Raw genomic sequence first — 20,759 nt, forward strand, 5'->3', positions numbered from 1 at the left:
TAATGATGCAAGAACACATATGGTTAAACACAAAGTAAGAAATACAGGTTATAAGGAGGTACAAAATTCAGTATATAAAAACAAATGAAGAAAGGATATGAAAATAAAGGTTGAAAAATTCATAAAAATCACCAGATGTTAAAAGTATATATATGCATTGAATTAAACTAATCAAACTTATATTACATATTTTACATAAGATGGTATATATTGAAACCTTGTAAAAATTTAATAATTGGGATGATGCTTGTTAGATCTGATAAAATCTGCCTGAGTGTATTACAGCTCAGATAAATTATGAATGCAACAATCGACTAAAATATGAATGATGGTTGGTCTAGTACTACACAACTCACACATAAACATGTCAGCTATTTAAGAACAATTTTTAGTGAAGACGGCAAATTAAACATGAAAGAGATAAAAGAATTAGTAAAGCTGGTATGGTAAGAAGTCAGATGAATAAATTTATGTGGAATAAGAAAGAAATTAGTCAAAACACTAAATAAGCTGTATAGAAGACAGTGTTCAAACCAATTTTAAGGAACATGAAAGCTGGGTTAGAAATAAAACACTTCATCAAAGACTGGACTCCTCAGATATGAGAGTTCTGAGAAAGATTAGTGGAGGGATCAGACGGCATCAATAGCAGTATCATATTAAAAATGAGGATATTACGAAAGAACTTGCCACTGGTTAGCATGGTCACTTAAACAGAATGGGAGAGGAAAGATTAGCAAAACAAGTGTTCTTTCCAGGTTGGCAGGAAAAAGACCTAGAGGAAGACCAAAATGTAGATGGACTGGTATGGTAAAAAGTGCCTTAAAAGACAGAAATATAAGTTCTGATAAATGTTTGAGTCTTGACAGATAACAGATTAATTTGGAGGAAAATTGCTGATCAGAAGTTAATAATGGTGTGCCCCCCCCCCCCTCATGTAGTACTATTATAATACTGTACACCCCTGTGAGGATACATATGGAATTTGATGATGATGACGCTCTTCTGCTATGAAAATTCTGACTCATTTTGAAAGATGGTCAATGGTTTCCTGCGAATGTCTTTCTATGACCCTGATATTACATGAATGACAGAAGATTTGGAAGTTGTCTGGTTATTGAGTTAAGCTTGACAACAAAGAGCGTAACACTTAAAATTGAATTTTGTGGGACTCCCTCTTGTTGGGTATACAGTTGGGAGAAAGTGTCTCCAGCTTGGAAGATTCAGCTTGATAAAAAGAGGAAGATTCTCTCCGAGACCAAAGCTGCATAGGTCATTCAATATTGCATATCTCCAAATAGTGTCATATGTTTCTTTCTTTTCTTTTTTCCATTATTAAAGAACAATAATACCAAGTGCTTGCATTTTAGAAAGGCATCTCTAACAAATGCTTCCATTAAGAATAGATAATCAGTTTAGAATGATATTTGCAGAAGCCAGATTGTATTGTGTTCTGAAAACTGGTTGTTTATCTCCAGAAACTATAAAAAATAAAATGGAGCCGGTAAATGTTTGCTGGTGATCCTTCCCTGGCTTAACGAAAGGCAATAATAATGGCCATTTGCCAGTTATCCAAAAGTATGTGGCATTTAAGCTACATACTTGCTGTTGAAGTAAGCAGAATTTTTTATTTTATTTTATTTTTTTAAATTTTTTTTTGGCAAGGAACAAGGGGGGGGGGGGTAGTTATTCCTGATGTTTTAGCAAAAATTTCACTAAGTGTGTCAGTAGCTATGCATGTTCAAGGATTGAGGGCTGGTGGATGGTATATCTGCCTTTCATTTAACAGATTTTGTCCCAGACTTCTTTACTGTTAGCTTCTCTTGTTATGGAAGATGTATACAGGATCCAGGATTCTTCTGGCTCTGACAAAGGAGATAGCTATTGCTCAGGGTTGAGCATGTTTTAAAGCAATGAGGTTTGTTGTTTTAAAATATATGTGAATGATACTCCATGCTTTCTTCCAAGTTTCCTTGGCTGCAGTACAATCATCATTCCGCCATGGCTTAGGGAAAAGTAGAAATATGTCTTAGGAATTACAGTCACACTGTCACAGTTCATTGCATCACTGCCACAGATTTGAATTCTGCATAAGTTGAGAAGGTGGGCAAGTCAGCTTGCTTAATATCCATGATGTAGTACATGGTTGCCAGTGTAAAAAGGTGGATATCATGAGGATATGATCATTCCCAAACAAGTTGCCTTCAGTTTTCCACTTGAACAGTGAGAAGAGGGAGGATGAACAGGCAGTTAAGTAAATGGCAGTAAATGTTTATGTAGGCATGTGAAAGAAGGTATTGTTTCCTGTATTCAAGAAGTGAGAGATTGTTGATTTTGTCGAGCATATGCTAACTCTTCCTATGATGTTAGTTTGGACACTACCACAACAGTGTTATGTCTGTTTAAATCCCCATGAAGGGGGCAAGGGAGTGGCAACTGCAACATGACAACACAAATCATCCTCAAAGATCTGTAGCAGGAGGAAGACAGATACAGAATACTGTTATTAGAGGTTCTGAATGCGTCAGATAGCAACTGCCTCTATGTTTGCATTAAAAAGTATTTGTTAGAGGGTGGGGGGATAGATGCCTACAAGGATGGCGACTCCTCTGTAGACAAGTCTATCATCCATCAGCCCTGTCCTTACAAATGATAACCACATTTGATAATGCTGAATCGTCATGCTGTATCAAGTATATCTGCCACAAACAAAAGCAGATTGATTTTATACTTCTGCAGGAGAACCTTGATATCATCAGTGATTTGACAGAATCCATGACAACTCCACTGTGGAAATGTTTACATTAATTATTTTTGGTAGTATCATCTGGCTTCCTATGTTAGGAGGTTTTGGCCTTGGATTTTTTTCTTTCTGGAGAATTATGGACAGCCAGTATCCGTCATTTCTTCTTTATCAGAAAAAATATTAAAGATGACAAATTGTCCACTCTTCAGGGTTTTATTTGTTAATTGTTTTATCTTTTCGTTAGAGAACAGATGCATTCATGCCTCCACCAATGGATAAGGACACGTCTGATCTACTATGGCACGTGTCCATTTGTTAAATAAATGGATTTTCAGGCAGTGGGATCATTATTGACATGTCCTCAAGAGGAGTCCATATTGAGGAAGTCGAGTCGTACTGTTCTGGGAGGATGCAGCTGTGGGAAGGTGGAATCAATATACAGTGTTTCAAAAAGAATGACCTGATTTCAAATAATTATATTTAATAATGAAAATGTGGTTTTTATTAATGAGCTGCTATGCTCATTAACTAAGCATAGCGGCTATTTGGGCGCTAGTAGTGGCATCTAACGGTCGTCATATCAAACTCTGGGCCAAGGCCCAGAGTTTGATATGATTTGATTTGACAATCATTTTGAAACACCCTGTACTTGCCAACATATAAGCTGTCACTTTCTTTACAGCTACCTTCTTGGTGCAAGAGGGTTTACCGAATGTTTTCACTATTTTTGTGGTATGCTGCCTCTTCATCTTCCTGATAGGTGATGCACTATTCAGTTTTTTCATTTTTGAATCTCCTTTTCATCCTCCAATCTCTGGCATGTTCAGGAACATGTTGGGTGGTCTCCCTCAAAATTAGAGACCATTTTGATGTTTTGCTTTTACAATCGCTATTCTCATGATCTTTACTGCCACAACAGGTAGTTTGAGAATGACCATACTTCTGACTAAGTAGCACAAAGGGTTTGGAATTAAGACCCTTACAGCGCAGCTGAGATTGACAGATATTGATGGTTTGGTGTGTTGAAGATAAGGATGATGTTCTTGGTGGGAACCAAGTGCCCATTCCTACACACAGGAGGATTCCCATTATGTTTGTCCCTCCTCGGTCCTTCAGTTCAGACCAGATCAAATTGGGAACATTCAGGAGGTTCTGCTCTGATATCATCCTCTAGAAAAGTTCAAAGTTTTTTTTGTGTGTATGGGGGGATTGTAACTGACATTTGCAGATGTTGCACGAGGTAATTTTGAAGATATTTAGCATTTGGAGCATTCACCACCCACTCTGGTAACATTCCACTTATTCACCACCTGCCATGCAAAAAAATCTATCCACTTCTTAACTAACATGACCTTTCTACAGTTTCTGGGCCTTTGGATGACCTTTTGTTCTCCTACCAGCTATTATCCTGTGCAATTATTTCCCTGCATCTATCTGATAGGCTCCTCTCACCAACTTATGTCTCAATGATATCCTTCCTTTCTTCCTGTTATCTACTAAGCTCTGAAGACCACATCTGTCCTCAAGCTCAACATTCCAGAATCATGAAACAGTCTTATTTGCCTCTGGACTCTCTGTAATGTTTCCATATTATATAACCAGAACAAAATCTCTACACAAAAATCCAACTATGGCCCGATTTGTTCCTTATCTGAAACTATTACTTACTTATCCACTTTTGTTAGGATTCTTCATATCATAGCAGCAATTTTCTGGGTAACATTTACATTTGCAATGTGTACTCTGAACTTTTTCCCTATCCACCACAATCTCTAGATTCCCTTTACCATCTGCACCTCCTGGAGTAAAGTACTTCCATAGCAATATCAATGCTGATATTAATATCCAGATTCTTCAGCCCGACATAGCAACCTATCTGAAATCCTCTTGCAACAACATCACATCAAACCTTCTTTACATTGCTCTTCCTAATTTAGCATCAACAACAAATAAGTGAATCTTTCAAACCTTAAATTATATCATTGATATATTTACTTGCCTGATTGGCTGAGTGGTTAGCATATCCACTCTCAGACTAACACACTGCAGGTTCAAATTCCACTGTGGGCAGAGATGTCTGCGAGTGTCTTTAGGTGGGATGTGATTTTCACTGGCCAGTGTGAGACCATCACCCTGCTTATTTGAGGACTGAAATGGCTTGAACAAGTTCCATAACTGGTCTCTAGAGCAGGGCTTATGAATTATGTAAAAATAAATTTAAAAAAAAAACCCACAAAAAGTATATAAAATTAATATGAAAAAACTCTAGTCAATCCAGACTACGTACACACAATTTAAACAGCAGTATCCCTAAAACAGAACCATGTGGTATCCCACTTGCCACCTTTCTTTTTCTTTTTTTGGAACACTACACCCTCATACACACTTGCTGGCTCCCATCAGTCAGGATTCTTATAACCAACCTACCAAATGACTATCCATCCACCACCACCACCCACATCAAATTTAACATTTATTTATCATGTGATACTCTATCAAATGCATTAGTACAATCAAGAAAAATCACTAGTGTCCAATACAATAATCACCCCATTATAAAATGTACCCAGTCCTCCTCTTAAACTCATGCTGCTCTCCAAAGACTTCCATTCTTATTAATCCAGTTTTTTTTGTGTGTGTGTGTGTGTGTATCTCCCCCCACCAGCCTCTTGCTACTGCCATCACCACTATACCTGATATACACACACTCTGCAATAGTTGGAAACCATCAGCTTGGATTCTCCCATATGCAGTGGGACTATTTTTACTTCTTTCCACCTTTCTGGGACTGTTGTCCAGCAAGTTACCAGCTGAACAACTAAGTCAAGAGCGACAACTTAGTTGTTCCATACTCTTTTGTACATTCTCCATGTGCTGATATCCCATCCAATCCCACAGCCTTATTAAAATCAAGGTTACTTAAAATTTTTAGCACTTCTCCTTCTTGAAATGCCCGTGTTGTCCTCCTTTCTATTGTGATTTAACAATACTCCTAACTCTCCTACATAAAATACACTAACAAAATGCTCATTGAATATTTCCACTACTTCTTCCACAGACTGACCCATGTTCTATCTGAAGCAACTAAAGCCGGTCTTCCATATTCATCTACTTTTGTAACCAAGCAAAAAAACTTTCTACACATATTCACCCTTTCTTCTATTAAAAATGTAACTGCATAATTCTCTTGGGTTTTCTTTGCTGCTTCAGCTATTCTTCTTTCATATATGCCAATTTCTCCTTCACTGCATTTATCACCTTCCTAGAGTGTGCCATATATCTGCTCTGTAACATTTAACATTCTCTTTCACAGCTCTTACATAATTCCATGATTCATTTATCCCCCCCCCCACTTCACTTATCCTCCTAATCCTAGGAATACAATCCAACATTGCCAAAAGTAAGAGATTCTGGAACAAGCCCCTGCACATCACCAATCTGTTCCTCAATTTATCATAGTCCTTAACTATGTAATTCCACACATCTCTTCCCCTTCTTCTGTGAAGCTTGTACCTGCCTAGCCCTCCCCACATCAAAACCACAATTCCTCTTCTCCCACTAATTGGCAAGATCATGGTAATATCATCCATTATCACTGTATGACACAAATGATTAAATCTAGCACACACGTTTTACATGTGCATCAACCATGATACATAAGGTAGTTGTCTGTAAGTAGCTAAAGGAATCAATCGCCTTATATATCCTGGCTTGTATCAAAACTCCTTGGAATATCTAGAATTCATGCATATCTCAATCTCATACCAAATTATCTCAAATCTGTTGTTACTGTTGCTTTCTTTAAGCTCTACATAGAGGGGACAGCACAATTCTTCTAAGATCATCAATAATATCAAATATCCTCTTTTAACTTTTCTTTTTTGAAAAATGCTATAACCATCATATTTCATTTCAGTGCATACACCATCTTCTGTTGTGACAACAATGATTTCTGTAAAAGGACATGTATCAAGGCCACAAAATCTGCATCCTTATTCCTAATACTCTTTGTAGCATGCCCTGGTACTCCTCCCCTTCCCATAATTCCTCACCACATCATTTAAGTCCCTTGACTTTGTTTTTCCCCATTGAAGCCATCCCACATCCTTATTTTACATTTCATCATCATTTATCTTGCACTGATCCTGCTAACTCACATTCATAATCCCACATCTAGTTTTTGTTTCACTGATTGGTCACACTTGCCACTTCTCATCAACGAACCATCCAGCTTCATGCTATTTTCACTCACATGCAGCAAACAACTCTTCCCTACCTTCATACTCCATACAATCACATACTCAAGTCCTTCTTCTCTTCTTACACATTCTAGCTATCATGCCATTCATCATCATTACTGTTTTCCTCAGCTCTCTACTATCATAGTTTAGCAACAGACTCACAATTCTTCCTCATATACTCTTCTACTTCACTGTCTCCAGAAGAGGAAGAGGTGAAAGACAGTGGAACTATAGTAAAATGAAGACAGAATGGTAGAGAAGAGCTAGCATGAAAAATATAACACAAGTGATGTAATAGAAATGAATGGGCATATTTGAGAGGAGTCGCTTCAAGTCCCTCTTCATACTGCAACTCCTCTCCAATATACTTTTGACAAATGCTCCATTTTTCATATCTTTTACCACAGAGTACCCAAACAACACTTTACTTTCCACCAGTGCTATCATTCATCTTCGACTCCACTGGCACTTTCCTTCCTACACTGCCAACTCATCTCTTCTTTAAAATTAATACCTCAATTCATTCTTCAATCTTACTAATTCATTTCTATTACATCACTTGTGTTATATTTTTCATGCTAGCTCTTCTCTACCATTCTGTCTTCATTTTTCTATAGTTCCACTGTCTTTCACCTCTTCCTCTGTCTTACTACTATTTACTCTCTATTGTGTCATATGCTCTTTCTGATTTTTGTTGCACCCATATCACTCATGTCATCCATGATTTCTTTCACGAGATCAGTCACTGGTTTTTTTCATAACTTCCTTACTGTTCACAAGCTACTTTTTCAGGAGATCTTTTTCTGTTATCAAACAAACACCCATTCTTCTTGTTACTTGCTCTTAGTTACTGAAAAATCACCATCCATGAACTTTGCATTCAGGTCAATCACACTTTGCACACACACTCCCCTTCTGTCTACTTTAAAAATCCATAACTTAGCCATATAATCCAACAAATACAAGTGGTACACCTCCTTATTCTCTTATCCTAAGCCCTATGCTATTTTTCTAATTTTTATCCAGTATTTGTTTAGTTATTGGTCATATCTCTGATCCATAACAGAGATGCTATGTTTCAGTTTATCAAAAGAAATTTAGCCTAACTGAACTGCTTTTTATTATTATTATTATTATTCATAAGTACTTGTTTTTTTCTAATGTAAAAGTAATTCTGAGGTATTCATATTCTTGTACTTGCTCTACTTTGTTATCCGTTATTATTTGTTCTATTATCTGGTTTTCTTTGAGATTTGTCACTGTTTTAGTTTTTTGTAGTTTATTTTTTAATCCTACTTTATTTGATACTGTATTTAAAATTCATTATCATTTCTTCTAGTTCTGTTTTGTTGTTTGAAATTACTACAATATCATCAGCATATTGTAAATGACTTAGTTTTTTACCAATGATATTAATCTCTTTGTCTCTCCAACCTAGTTCACTCAGGACATATTCTAAAACAACATTGAATAATTTTGGTGAGATAGTATCTCCTTAGCATACTCCTTTATTTATTTGGAATTATGCTGCTTTATTCATATATAAGCATAACTCACACTTCACAAAACCACTAAAATCAAAATTTAGTTCACTAAATTCCATCATGCTTTTGATGTTCATCAATATACATTGCTCTACCTTTAAAGAGTGTGGATGAAATCTGAAACAACCATACACATTACAAGCACAAAATTCCACAACAGCTCTCACACAAACATGAAAACCCATAGTTAATTAATAAAAAAAAATAACAGTAGTAGGAAAACAAATAAATAAAAATCTGTTGCATTCTTGATCTCAACTTCATCAAAGTGCCATCTTGAAAAATATCTGGATAGTGATGCACAACTACTGAAGAGTTTCAAAACCACAACCAATCATCTAGCACTACTTTACCAAAGGTGTTCCTTTGGGTATAAATGCATGCTAAACATATTCCAACAGTTCATTTTTAAAAACTAATTTATATGAAGAATTTATGAACATGTGCATTTTTAATCTAATTCTTACCTCAAACTGAGAAATTTTATCCACTAGTTCCTTCCTAAAACTATCAAAGTCTTCTTTTGTACAAGGATTCATACTATCTATTGACCCTTCACTTTTTACTTCATTTATCCCTATATTAAAAACATAAAATTCTAGAATCTTTTAATTTTCTTTAGTTATTATTTCAGATTTTTTAAATATATTTTGTAAGAGCCATAGTAATTATCTGCAAAACTAATGCAACAAAATTCAATTTCTCATAGTTTTATTCTTCGGTATTTTTCACCTTTTGATTTTTTAAATAAAAGTTTGTGAACTTATTGTACAGTATTGTAAAGCATTAGATAATCTGGGAATCCTGCTCAAGAGACCAAATGAGGTATTTTTCAACAAACCGTATGCCTCCAACAAGCAGAGGTCTCAAATATGAGGCCACTCTTGCTGATAAGGAGAGAGTGGTCTCGCTGGTGGATGACAATTATCTACCAAATTTCAAAACTAAGTCAAAAATTAAAATAAAGAATGTTTTATAAGCCCATTTCAATTATTTATTCTTAAATTTAATATACTAAGCAGTTAACGAGACTCCTTTTTCCCCTCTATTTAAAGAGAGACACAGTGGTACCTCTACCAATTAAGAGATACAAATATTTTACAAAATCATTTTTTTTTTTGAATCATCCATTTATTAGGCTTAACAGCAACAAATATCATATGGCTACATAATAAGTGACTATTAATTCAAGGGCAACATGCTGCCTACCAGAAGCATACTATTACCAGAACTATCAGAATACGATATTTGAGGGACATTAACCATGTCTATCCATAGAGAGATTATATCACAAAAAAAAATATTTTTGCACTCAGACAACTTGGAAAATTTTGGATACTAATGCCAATAAGGGTGACTATACTCTAATACCTCAGATAATGATGGTATAAGAGAACCCTTTCGCCAGTCATGCTAAAGGAAACATAACAATTTCAAATTATCTCATAAGTTTGCATGCAATCCTGATCATAGCTGGCTGAGTGGATAGTATCTTCGTTCTCCAACTAACAAGCTATTTGAATTCCAGTGTGGAATGGATATTTGTGAATGTCATTAAATGGAAAAAAAATTTCAGTTACCATCAGCGTATACTGTGTTACAGATACCCTATGATATTTAATCAAATTGTGCAAATGGTAATTTTTAGATTTATAATTGCCAGTTTAAAGTTTATTTTTCACTTGGTTAGACTATAATAAATTTAGTTTAATCCTTTATCCAAGTGTGAGCAAACAAAGTTTGCACCTGAAAGTATCTTGTAAGTCCTGAAGATACTTTCAGGCGCAAATTTTGTTTGCTCACACTTGGATAAAGGATTAAACTAAATTTATTATAATTGCCAGTTTAGTTTAGTTTGTAAGTGCAATTATACTGTAAGAAAAGCACTAAGTGTTTTGTAGAATAATACAACTACATTGTCTATATCATGTTTACATATATCTTCAATACTGAACAAAATTAATGCAATTAGAGACTCATTTGATTAGAAGTTTATTTATCGGAAATAAGACTGTAACTGAATGTTTCTGATGTATTCATAATACATGAGATAAAAAACTTACTTTTTTATTCAAAATATGCAAGTTCCCTTTTCAAGTAACGCACACCGTGATGATAACATGTAAGATGGCTCACTGCTCTTGCTTCATGACTGAAATGGAAATGAAGTATGACATGTGATGGAGCATGCACAAATGAGAAGAACACAGAAACTACAATAACAGCTGTTGGAGAAATATAGTGAATTTTGGAACCAGATAATGGATAATTCTGTTTGAAATCCTTCATACAGAAGGAAAAATATTTAAAAGTTGTTAACTGTTATGCAGTGGCATGCTGGAGCCAAGCTCATGTGAGCTGATTGTTAAAACTTCAAGAATTTTGTGAACAGTTAAGCCGACAATACCTATAAACTATAGAGTGGCACACTCTTCAATCCATGACAACTAGCAGCATTTTGGCAATAAGCTTGTATATGTCCTTTTCTTACCTCCCACCTTCTCTACACAGCAACCTACGTAGATATCTTTATAATTTTATAAGAATACCCTTTTTCCAAGAAATCTACTTAATTCTACATGAGCCAGTTCTTAAAGTAATCACATCTCCATGATCAACATCTGTCAGAAATTTCACATTTCTAGAATTGTCATGAACGTAGTAAGTGGTACAGGGAATGAAGAATGATTGATTGCCATTCACAAGTGTGACTGACTGTAACATTATGGCTCATTGTCTGAGCAATTCTCCAGTGAGAAGTTCCAGCTGAAGCTGAAAGAGGTTTCAGTTTAATGAACATATTGTGTATGACAGTGAGAAATAGCTGCAACAATAAATCATACCTCAGATTTAATGACCATAAATTTATTGGAAAAGAGCAGATTGGGGATGCAACTCCATTTGTCAAACCATGGTTGAATTGCAACCAGACTTTCTATGAATACAAGAGCTTGGCAAAAATCAACAAAAACATTTCATGAGAATCAATTGGCTATAAATAAATTACAATTCAAAAAAAAAAAAAAAATTATTGCTGTGTGAAATTTTTATATTCCAAATTGTTGTAAATCAATAAAACTAAATATATGCACACTTTTTTTTTTTTTTTTTTTTAGCAAGCCGGTTGTTAGAAATTTATCATCACCATTGCTGTTATGCTACAAACTATGACAACAGCAGTTAGAGAAATATAGACTTCTGCAATGTCAGCAAATGTTTATATATGAAGTCTTTCATACAGAAAGAAATACATTTAAATGTTATCAAATGCAATGTTACAGCTACAATAGAGCCTGCTGAGGAGAAGCTATGGCAAGTTAAGTTTCTAATGGTTGTTTGTTTTTTCCCTAGTAATCTTTCATATAGAAACAAAAACTGTAGACTTTGCATTTAGGAGATAAAACAAAATAGACGTTGAATGATGACTCCTCTTGTTATTACATTCTTGGAATAAAAAAGAAGAACGATGCTGGCCAGTTCTGCAGAAGAATGTCATAAAAGTATCTACAGAAGAGGCATAGGAAAAAACAGAATGTCTATGAAAGAGCAAGTTAATCTGTAAGAAAATGCATCATCAATTAACTGGAATACCTTATTCTTTATATAACTGAGCAATCTTACTATTCTACAATAAATATGTTAGCAGTATTCTGTGGTTCAATGGATTTGGGATTACAGTGTCAGAATTTGTACGAGTGAAAAGTACATCAAGTGATTGAAAAGCTATTGCTGGGAGATGTCTGAACCAAGAAACGATGGTGGTGTAAGCCAGCCCAAGACATCAACATGTAAGGGGAAGTGAAATGAGATCTTTCTTGTGAGAAATTAGAGACTGTATTTTAGTAGTACTGAAGTTTTATTCTCATTTGTCTCGATCAGAGTTTTGAGAAAACAGCTATGGAAGATCCTGAGAATTCTAATGATCAGGTACTAAAAGGTTTGTATAATAAGGAAGAAGAATGGAGTGCACCATAATGAGCAAAGCAATGAATAGGATTTGAAGTCAGTGAGAGAAGACCATTCATATAAAGAAAGAGGGTAGGTGAAGTACTCCTTTGCACTGGTGAGAAATCTGAGGAAAGGACAATTTGCTATGAACATATAGTGAGTAGCCAGGAAAGGAGCTGACAGCCAACTACAGTGTTGAGCAGACTTCTGTGAACAACCTGATCAAATGTCCCAGAAATGTCAGTCCTGCCAGTTTCTCCAGACATTTCCATGGATTATGTTCAAAGGTGGGTGATGAAGGCTGGATCAGTTGTGGTTTAATAGTGATAGTATTCATATTACATCACTAATCAGCTGGTGGGCCTCCAGATGATGAAGAGGTTGGCTGTGATAACCTTCTGCATGGTTTTTGAGAGAAATGAAGTAGCAGCAATTAGGCAAAAACCAGTAGTTTGCTGGTTAACTTTTCCACCTTTTTTCGTAATGAGCTGAATGTATGGTGGATACCACAGTATCAGTACTAGTTCTAGAACACGTGTTTAGCAAAGGGTGATACCATCAGCACTAATAGACTTTGTTGGTATCCAGTTTATCGAGGATTCTTCTGATGAAAAAAAACAAACAAACTAAAAGTTTTGTGGGCAGAATAGATTATGAGAAGTTTTACTTTTGTCATCTATTCAAGAGTTAGAAGAAATATGATGCTAATTAGTCAGCTCGGTGAGTCTTATTGAACACTGCACAGATTGTAGCTACAATCTGTGCAGCTACCATTGTAGCTGCACAATTGCCAAGGGACTGGCAGGTGTGAGTGTCATTTAGAGGGAAAACAAATTTGAAGATTTGGTCTTTTAATTTATTATTATTATTATTTTAATCTGTTGCAAGCAGCAGCACAGACTGGATGTAAGTTTTGGTTTTTAGCAAAATTTGGTCTCCAGGCCAAATTCTATTCTTGAAATATGCTGAATTTTCTTCTTCATGGAAAACCATGGCTTAGACAGTGTGAATTTTGGGTGGAATGGCAATGAAGGCCTTGATTCTTGTAACAATCATTCCTGATGGCAGAGGTATTTGGATCTTAAGAATGGAACTATGGTGGTCATACTCAGAAATCAAGTAGGTTCATTCTATTTGGTAATCATATAATGCTAAGTGACTGAGAATGGCTGGTTCAAAGTTGTCCAATGTATTGGAAAAATTTGATTACATAGAATTTATTTAGTGTAATATAAAATTATTTAGTTATGCAGGATGATCATTAACTTTCTATATATATATATATATATATATATATACACTAATGCACAATTTTTTGATTTTCATGTTACTCCATTTATTTATTTAGTTAAGAGATTCAATATATATCTATGGATAAATGCTTTTATCCATTTTTCCCACTTGGTTATACTATAAATTAATGATACCAAGAAATTATATACTTGGTTTAATCCTTTATCCAAGTATAAGCAAACAAAGTTTGCCCCTGAAGTATTTTCAGGACTGGGGCAACTCGTATATAGAAGCTAATGACTTCACATCACTTGCCTTATATGGTACATAAGCCTTGCTTTATGTTCCTTAAAAAGAACATAAGGCAAGTGATGTGAAGTCATTAGCTTCTATATACGAGTTGCCCAAGTCCTGAAAATACTTAAAGGAAAACTTTGTTTGCTTACACTTGGATAAGGGATTAAAGCAAGTATATAATTTCTTGGTATCTTTAATTTATATTCTTGCCTTGATCCTTTATGTGAATAAACAAGCCTTCAGACTTGAAGTAGCTTCATGACTAGACTGCTTGTATAAGAAGGCAGCAGATGACTATACATTAAATTGCCCCAGTATCTCCATGTATCTGGCTTCCTACTGCCCTCATTAAAAGTTAAAACCACTCTGGGCAGTGAATCTTAACATAATGCATATACTGAAGCAAGCATGCAGTGCATTATGGGATACTAGGGCAACAATGAGAGAGCGTCTGCCTGCATACATAAAGCGACCTAGCATGAAATTAGTTCACATGCAAACTTTTGTTTCTTCATGCTTGGCTATGGAATAAATACTAAATACAAGAATATAAGTTTTTGTGAAGGATAGTTTACTGGGGTTAAACAGTTCATCTTGCAATATAACAAAATTATGTGGGACAAGCCTTACACTCAATATTAGAGCACGATTCCTTCTCCATGTCACACATACTCAGACATATACACAATGATATTATATTCTATTTTTAACTACAAATAAAGTTATTCATGTAACCTTTAATAATTACTATGAAGTTAGTGTAAGAGGATTCTGTTTGTACTCAGCATTTTTGTTACTTTTAAATCAATTTTAAAATGTTATAATCCTGTGTTTATCAGGAAAACTCTAAGAAAATGCTTTATTTTGACATCTTAATTCCAGACATACATTCTTAAGAAGGCTCATAAAGGGAAGGGAGGTCCATCATCATCATCATCAAATTCCTGCCATGTACCATCAAGGGGTGTACAGGATATGACAGTACTACATGAAAAAATTACATAATTACTAACTTCCTATCTACAATTTTCCTCCAAATCAGTCTGTTACTTGTCAAGACTCCAACATTATCAGATCTTATATTTCTATCGTCTAAGGCACTTTGTACCATATCAATCCACCTATATCTTGGTCCTCCTCTGGGTTGTTTTCCTGCAAACCTGGCAGAGAACACTTGTTTTGCTAATCTTTCCTCTCCCATTCTATTTAAGTGACCATACCACCTGATATTAGCTCTGCTAACGCATTCCTGGATGCTGACAATGTCAAGTTCTTTCCTAATATCCTCATTTTTAATATGATATTGCCATTGATGCCATCTGTTCATGCCCCTATTTCTCAGGGGCATGAACAGATCTTTCTCAGGACTCTCATATCTGCAGTCTCTAGTCTTTGGTCAAGTGTTTTACTTCTGACCCAGCTCTCAGATCCATAAGTACAGCTAATTTAGTGTTCCGACTAATTTCTCTCTTATTCCATATGAATTTATTCAATTGACTTCCCACCATACCAGCTTTGCTGATTCTGTTGTCTATTTCTATATTTAATTTACCATCTTCAATAAAAATTGTGCCTAAGTAGCTGAAATGTTTTACTTGTTCCACAGGTTCTCTATTCACAACACAGTGGACATTTTCAATGATTCTGCCTATTTTTATTGTCTTTGTCTTTTTATTGCTGACCTTCATACCATATCTATTACAACAGCAATTGAATTTGGTCAGAGAATCTTGCAGACTTGTAGCAAATTTATTTAGAAGTATAACATCATCCGCATAAAGCAAAGAGCTGACATTAACATCTCCAATTTTGATATCATGTTTAATACCACTTTCCTTCATAATTTGATCGATATAGATAATGAATAACAGAGGGGATAATGTACATCCTTGTCTCACACCAGATTTAACATTAAACCATCTTCCTGTACTTCCTTCAATTCTAACTGCCGACTTACAACTCAAACAAAGACTAAGTATTGCTTGATATAATGCCCCACTGACATTTTATAACTGCAGCGTACTGAATAGCTTCTCTCTTGGCACCTTGTCATATGCCTTTTCCAAATCGACAAAACTTAAATACAGATATTTGTTATATTCCCATGCTTTCTCGACTATTTGTCATAAAGTGAAGATCTGATCCTGACAGTCTCTATTTGACCTGAATCCAGCTTGTTCTTCACCAAGCTTTTCTTCCACAATTCTTCTCAACCGTTTCTCAAGTATACTTGCATATATCTTGCCAGGAACACTCAGTAGGAAAATACCTCTGTAATTCTCATATTCAGTTTTATTTCCCTTTTTATATATGGGTACTATGAGAGCTCTACTCCAATCATCGGGAATTCGTCCCTCTGTCCAGGCTTTCTGAACTATGCAGTGCAGCCACTGTAAGACTTTTATACCACCATACTTCAGCATTTCTGGTCGAATATCATCTACTCCTGCTGCCTTTCCACATTTCAAGCCTTTGATGGCTTTTTCTACTTCAAGTATGGATATGTATTCCTGACTGCATGCCTGGTCAGTGTTTTTTATCACTGTGCTGTCATCACTGCTTGTTTCATTTAGCAGTTTTTCAAAGTAATTACTCCATACTTCAAGGATATCTTTTTCTCCTGTTTTCATGTCACCTTTATCATCTCTAACTCCTTTTACAGCACGCTTTCCTCCATTCCTAAGCTTCTTCAACAACCTCCAGAATATTGTGCCACCTTCTTGATATTTATTTTCTATATTCCTGCCAAAGTCCTCCCATGACTTTTGTTTAGCTAGTTTTACACACTGTTTAGCTTTCTTACATTTGTCTCTGTATTCTGTAAGAGTAAAAGCTGACTTATTTGCCAGGAACTTTTGATATGCTTTCTTCTTTTCCTTCACTGCCTCTTTAACTTCTTGTGTCCACCAGGGAGTTCTGATTTTTTTTATCCTTGCACACAACCTCACCACATGTCTCTCTGGCAGAATCAATCAATGTTTTCTTCAGAGTTTGCCACTGAATCTCCTGTTCTCAAACTCTTTCATTTTCTTTTCAATAATCTTTCTGTATTTTAGCGTACAGTTCACATCTGAGAGCTGCTCAACTTTTATTCGCTTTAAAACTTTCTTACATGTTATTCTTTTCAATATGAAATTTAATTTTATCCTGCTCAAGACTAAATAGTGATCACTTCCAATTTCAAATCCTCTGTACACTCTGGTGTCCTGCACCAGGGAGAAAACATCACTATCAACAATAACATAGTCAATGAGACTTTTCTTATTCCTAGCCTCTTCTCTCCATGTGAATTTGTGCACATTTTTATGTTGGAGCATGGTGTTAGTAATAACCAGTCCATGTCCTGAGCAGAAATCCAACAGATATTTGCCATTATTATTAGCTTTGCTCTTTTCTCCAAATTTTCCCAAAATATTTTTGTATGTCTCACAATCATTTCCTACTCTGCTATTTAGATCCCCAACAAGGACCAACTTTTCATTTTTCATTGTGTCAGTTGCTTTCTCTAGTGCATCAAAAAATTCCTCCACTTCTACCTTCGTAGAACCTTGTGTGGGACCATAGACACAAATAAGTCTCATTGTCCAGTTCCCTATTCTCATATTTGCCCACATTACTCTACTTGAGACTGACTGCCATTCAAGAAGATTAGCCTTGTATTTTGTGTTGAATACTATGGCTACTCCTTCTTTTCCTTGATTGTCATTGCCTGAATATAACATTTTGCATTTATTGCTCAGAAAGATCTCACCAGTTTTGATCTTTTTTGTTTCAGTCACCCCTATTATGTCGATCTGGTACTTATCTAATTCCTCAGCTAGCTCCATTTCTTTGCCATTCAGGCTTCTTACGTTGATAGTACCGATCTTTAACTCTGGTGATGTTGAGTTGGGGTTTGTTTTCAGATTTGTTCCAGTAGCTGACTTTTTGCTGTTCACCCTGGTTCCCTGGTGAAAACAACGGGGGCCTTGTTTAACCGGGCAACGCCCCAGCTGACATGAAATTTTGTCATGTTGTACCATCATTTTTTATTTTGGTTTAATCAATAAGAATACAATTTGGTCGGCTAAATCCAAATTGCCAGCCCATCCTCGTTCGTTCAGTATCAAAGTAGATACTCAACAGGGTGCACCACGAGAAGGTGAGGATTGGACATTAGGTCAGAAGCCCTGGTCGGTTCTCTGCATTCCTTTAAGTCCATAAAACTTTAAAGCCTTTAAAGTTTTATGGACACCCCAGGGAGGTCCATAAAACTTGCAATTGTCAAAGTGCAAATTTTACATCTCCTCTGTAAAAGCATTCCAGATGATAGCTTGAAAGTCACCCAACCACCGCACTAGTGTGTGTGTGGGGGGGGGGGGGTAAAAAGAGTGTGTAGATGGTAAACTTTAAGACACCCCACACTTGATAGTCCAATGTCAGTTTGTCTTCTAAACACAAATATTCCCTACATCAGTAGCTTGAATACTACCAATTAAACACAAGAGATATTTTCTTAAATGGTTAAAAAAAAAAAAAAACATAATATTTAATTTAGAAAAATTACAGAAAGGAACATCTTCAATTTTTCCTGAAAACTGAACTGTTACTGTTCATTTATCAATCTCCAATACAGGAAGGCTTCTTGAAAGTTATAAACATAGCAATTTTGCATATAATCTTACTTATGTTATCTACTTTCTGTCTATCTATTCTTTTATTGCATTCATTTATATAAGTATATGTCACATTATATGAGATGGTGCTATTCTGAATCATCTCAGATCTTTAAATGTAATTTAGCTGTTGCTTTTTGATGTGTGTGCTGCTTTTGTTAAATTCATATTTCTCTTGCACAGTTTAGAGGTGCATTCTGGTAGGCTACCAAGGTATAAATGAAGCTAGTGAGCTTTTAATTTCCCACATGTCAGTACACAAACCATCGACAATATAAACTAGCAATAATTACTGCTGACTATATCCATTTGGAAATTCACTCAATCTAATAAAGTAAATTGTGTACTTCTCTTACAGTATGATCAACCAACAAGCAGTAATATTAAGCATACATGTATTTGGTAATGTTGACTATATATAGATGTTCACACTAGTTTTCAGCATTATTATCTTTAGCTGTAAATTCAATGAGTACAGCTGCAGAAGGTCACAGACAGCAACCACCAAGCCTACTAAGGTGTATTCTAATTAGTTTTCTCTTGCAGTAAAAGACTATTTTGCTTCTCAGGAAGAATTTATACAGCAATAAAAAACAAGGACAAAAAAATTATGACATGTAATGTTAACTCTCATATTTGGACTGAAATTTCAGACAATAAATGTATTAGGATTAGGGACCACAAGATGATGGCACCTGTCAACCATCTCTTTACTAGATGCCGTTTATAACTAGCAATAGTCGTGGGCAAGCTATCTCTGATTGGCTACCAGTGGAGAATGGACTTCCCCTTGATTCTCCACAAGTTAGATAGTGCTTAGCAGATTTTACATATATATGGATTGAGCAAGTACATATTTTTACTTACCCTGCCTCTCTCTTTTAATTGTATACTCCCCTCCTCTGCAGTGAAGCATGGTGATTAAAGAATCAAAATTTTTTTTAATCAAGAAAACCTGCAAAATTATCCTGTGACTTTATATTCTAATATCAGCTTGATTAAAATGGTATCTTTTTAGTTTATTTTCCATTTTGCAGAATATTTCTTTGTTGGCTTCTTGCATAATTTTAAGGTGTGAAGCGGTCTGAAAAATTTTCATGTATGGTCTTATGGTAGGTTTCCCAGATTATTTATTCCTAATCTATCCAGAGCACATTAAAAACTACAGCTACTTATTGACTTTCTTTGATTCCTATAAACTAATTTTTTTTTTCATTTATATTTAGCTATTTATTGTTTATATACATATAACTAAAAGAACCACTTCTAAATTCTGCTGTGATATCTCTTAGTCTGAATTTGTTCAAACTATGAAATTCAGTCATTTATCATTTCAATATTAAATTTAATGCACAGTGTTGCACTGAAAGAAATACATGTCACATAAACTCCATGCAATATCAACATGGTCATTATTGTTAATGAGTTGCAAATAACTGAATAAGCATTATTTATTTATTAAATATACTTGATAACTATTATTTAAATTTAAAATAGAAAAATTCAGATTAACCATTTTAACAGAAAATCAAAAAGGATAGGAGAATAAACACAAACTGCTTATTTTTTTTTTTTTTGGGAGGGGATATATTATTCAAATTTTATATACATATATATATATATGTGTGTGTTAGTTAGTTAGTAATGATGTAATTTTTTCATGTAGTACTGTCATATCCTGTACACCCCTTGAGGGTACATGGCAGGAATTTGATGATGATGATGATATATGTGTGTGTGTGAATGGTTCAGGACTTGGGTGATTTTGTAAAGAATTTCAGATTTCAGAAATGTAACTTCTGTAGGCTCACCAACTCTTGAGAACTAAACATACTTTTCTTTTTTACAAGTCATTAATTTTTCTAAACAGCGTTATGCTGCTTTCCATGTTAATTTTGTGTTTATTTCTTTCATTGATGTTTTTTTTTTCTTGTCTCCATCTTTCTAGCTCTCAGGATTATTTATAGTCAGTAATAATCAATTCAACCAACTCCTTATCGCTGACGGTTTGTGCAGCAGGGCCAGAGTCATAATGTATCCAGTTGTATATTTCTTCCATATTGTAGAATCTCTTATCCTGTATCTGTCCAATCCA

The 20,759-nt window shown here is 35.0% G+C and overlaps 1 protein-coding gene across 2 annotated transcripts in view; it reads right to left on the reverse strand.

Annotated features, from left to right (window-relative positions):
• The window catches only part of eIF3j (eukaryotic translation initiation factor 3 subunit j), a 192,270-nt gene that overhangs the window by 20,399 nt on the left and 151,112 nt on the right, over window positions 1-20,759 (reverse strand). Inside the window, exon 6 of one of the 2 annotated variants that reach the window (XM_090406482.1) lies at window positions 8,999-9,129. In XM_090406482.1, coding sequence (XP_090262608.1) covers window positions 8,999-9,129 — 131 coding nt within the window. The remainder of the gene's footprint in view (window positions 1-8,998; window positions 9,130-20,759) is intronic. The other variant, XM_090406484.1, reaches the window with a different exon arrangement.

This window comes from Typopeltis vanoorti, chromosome 16 (genome assembly GCF_054136105.1).
Source record: "Typopeltis vanoorti isolate ZY-2024b chromosome 16, IOZ_Tvanoo_1.0, whole genome shotgun sequence".
NCBI lineage: Eukaryota > Metazoa > Arthropoda > Arachnida > Uropygi > Thelyphonidae > Typopeltis > Typopeltis vanoorti.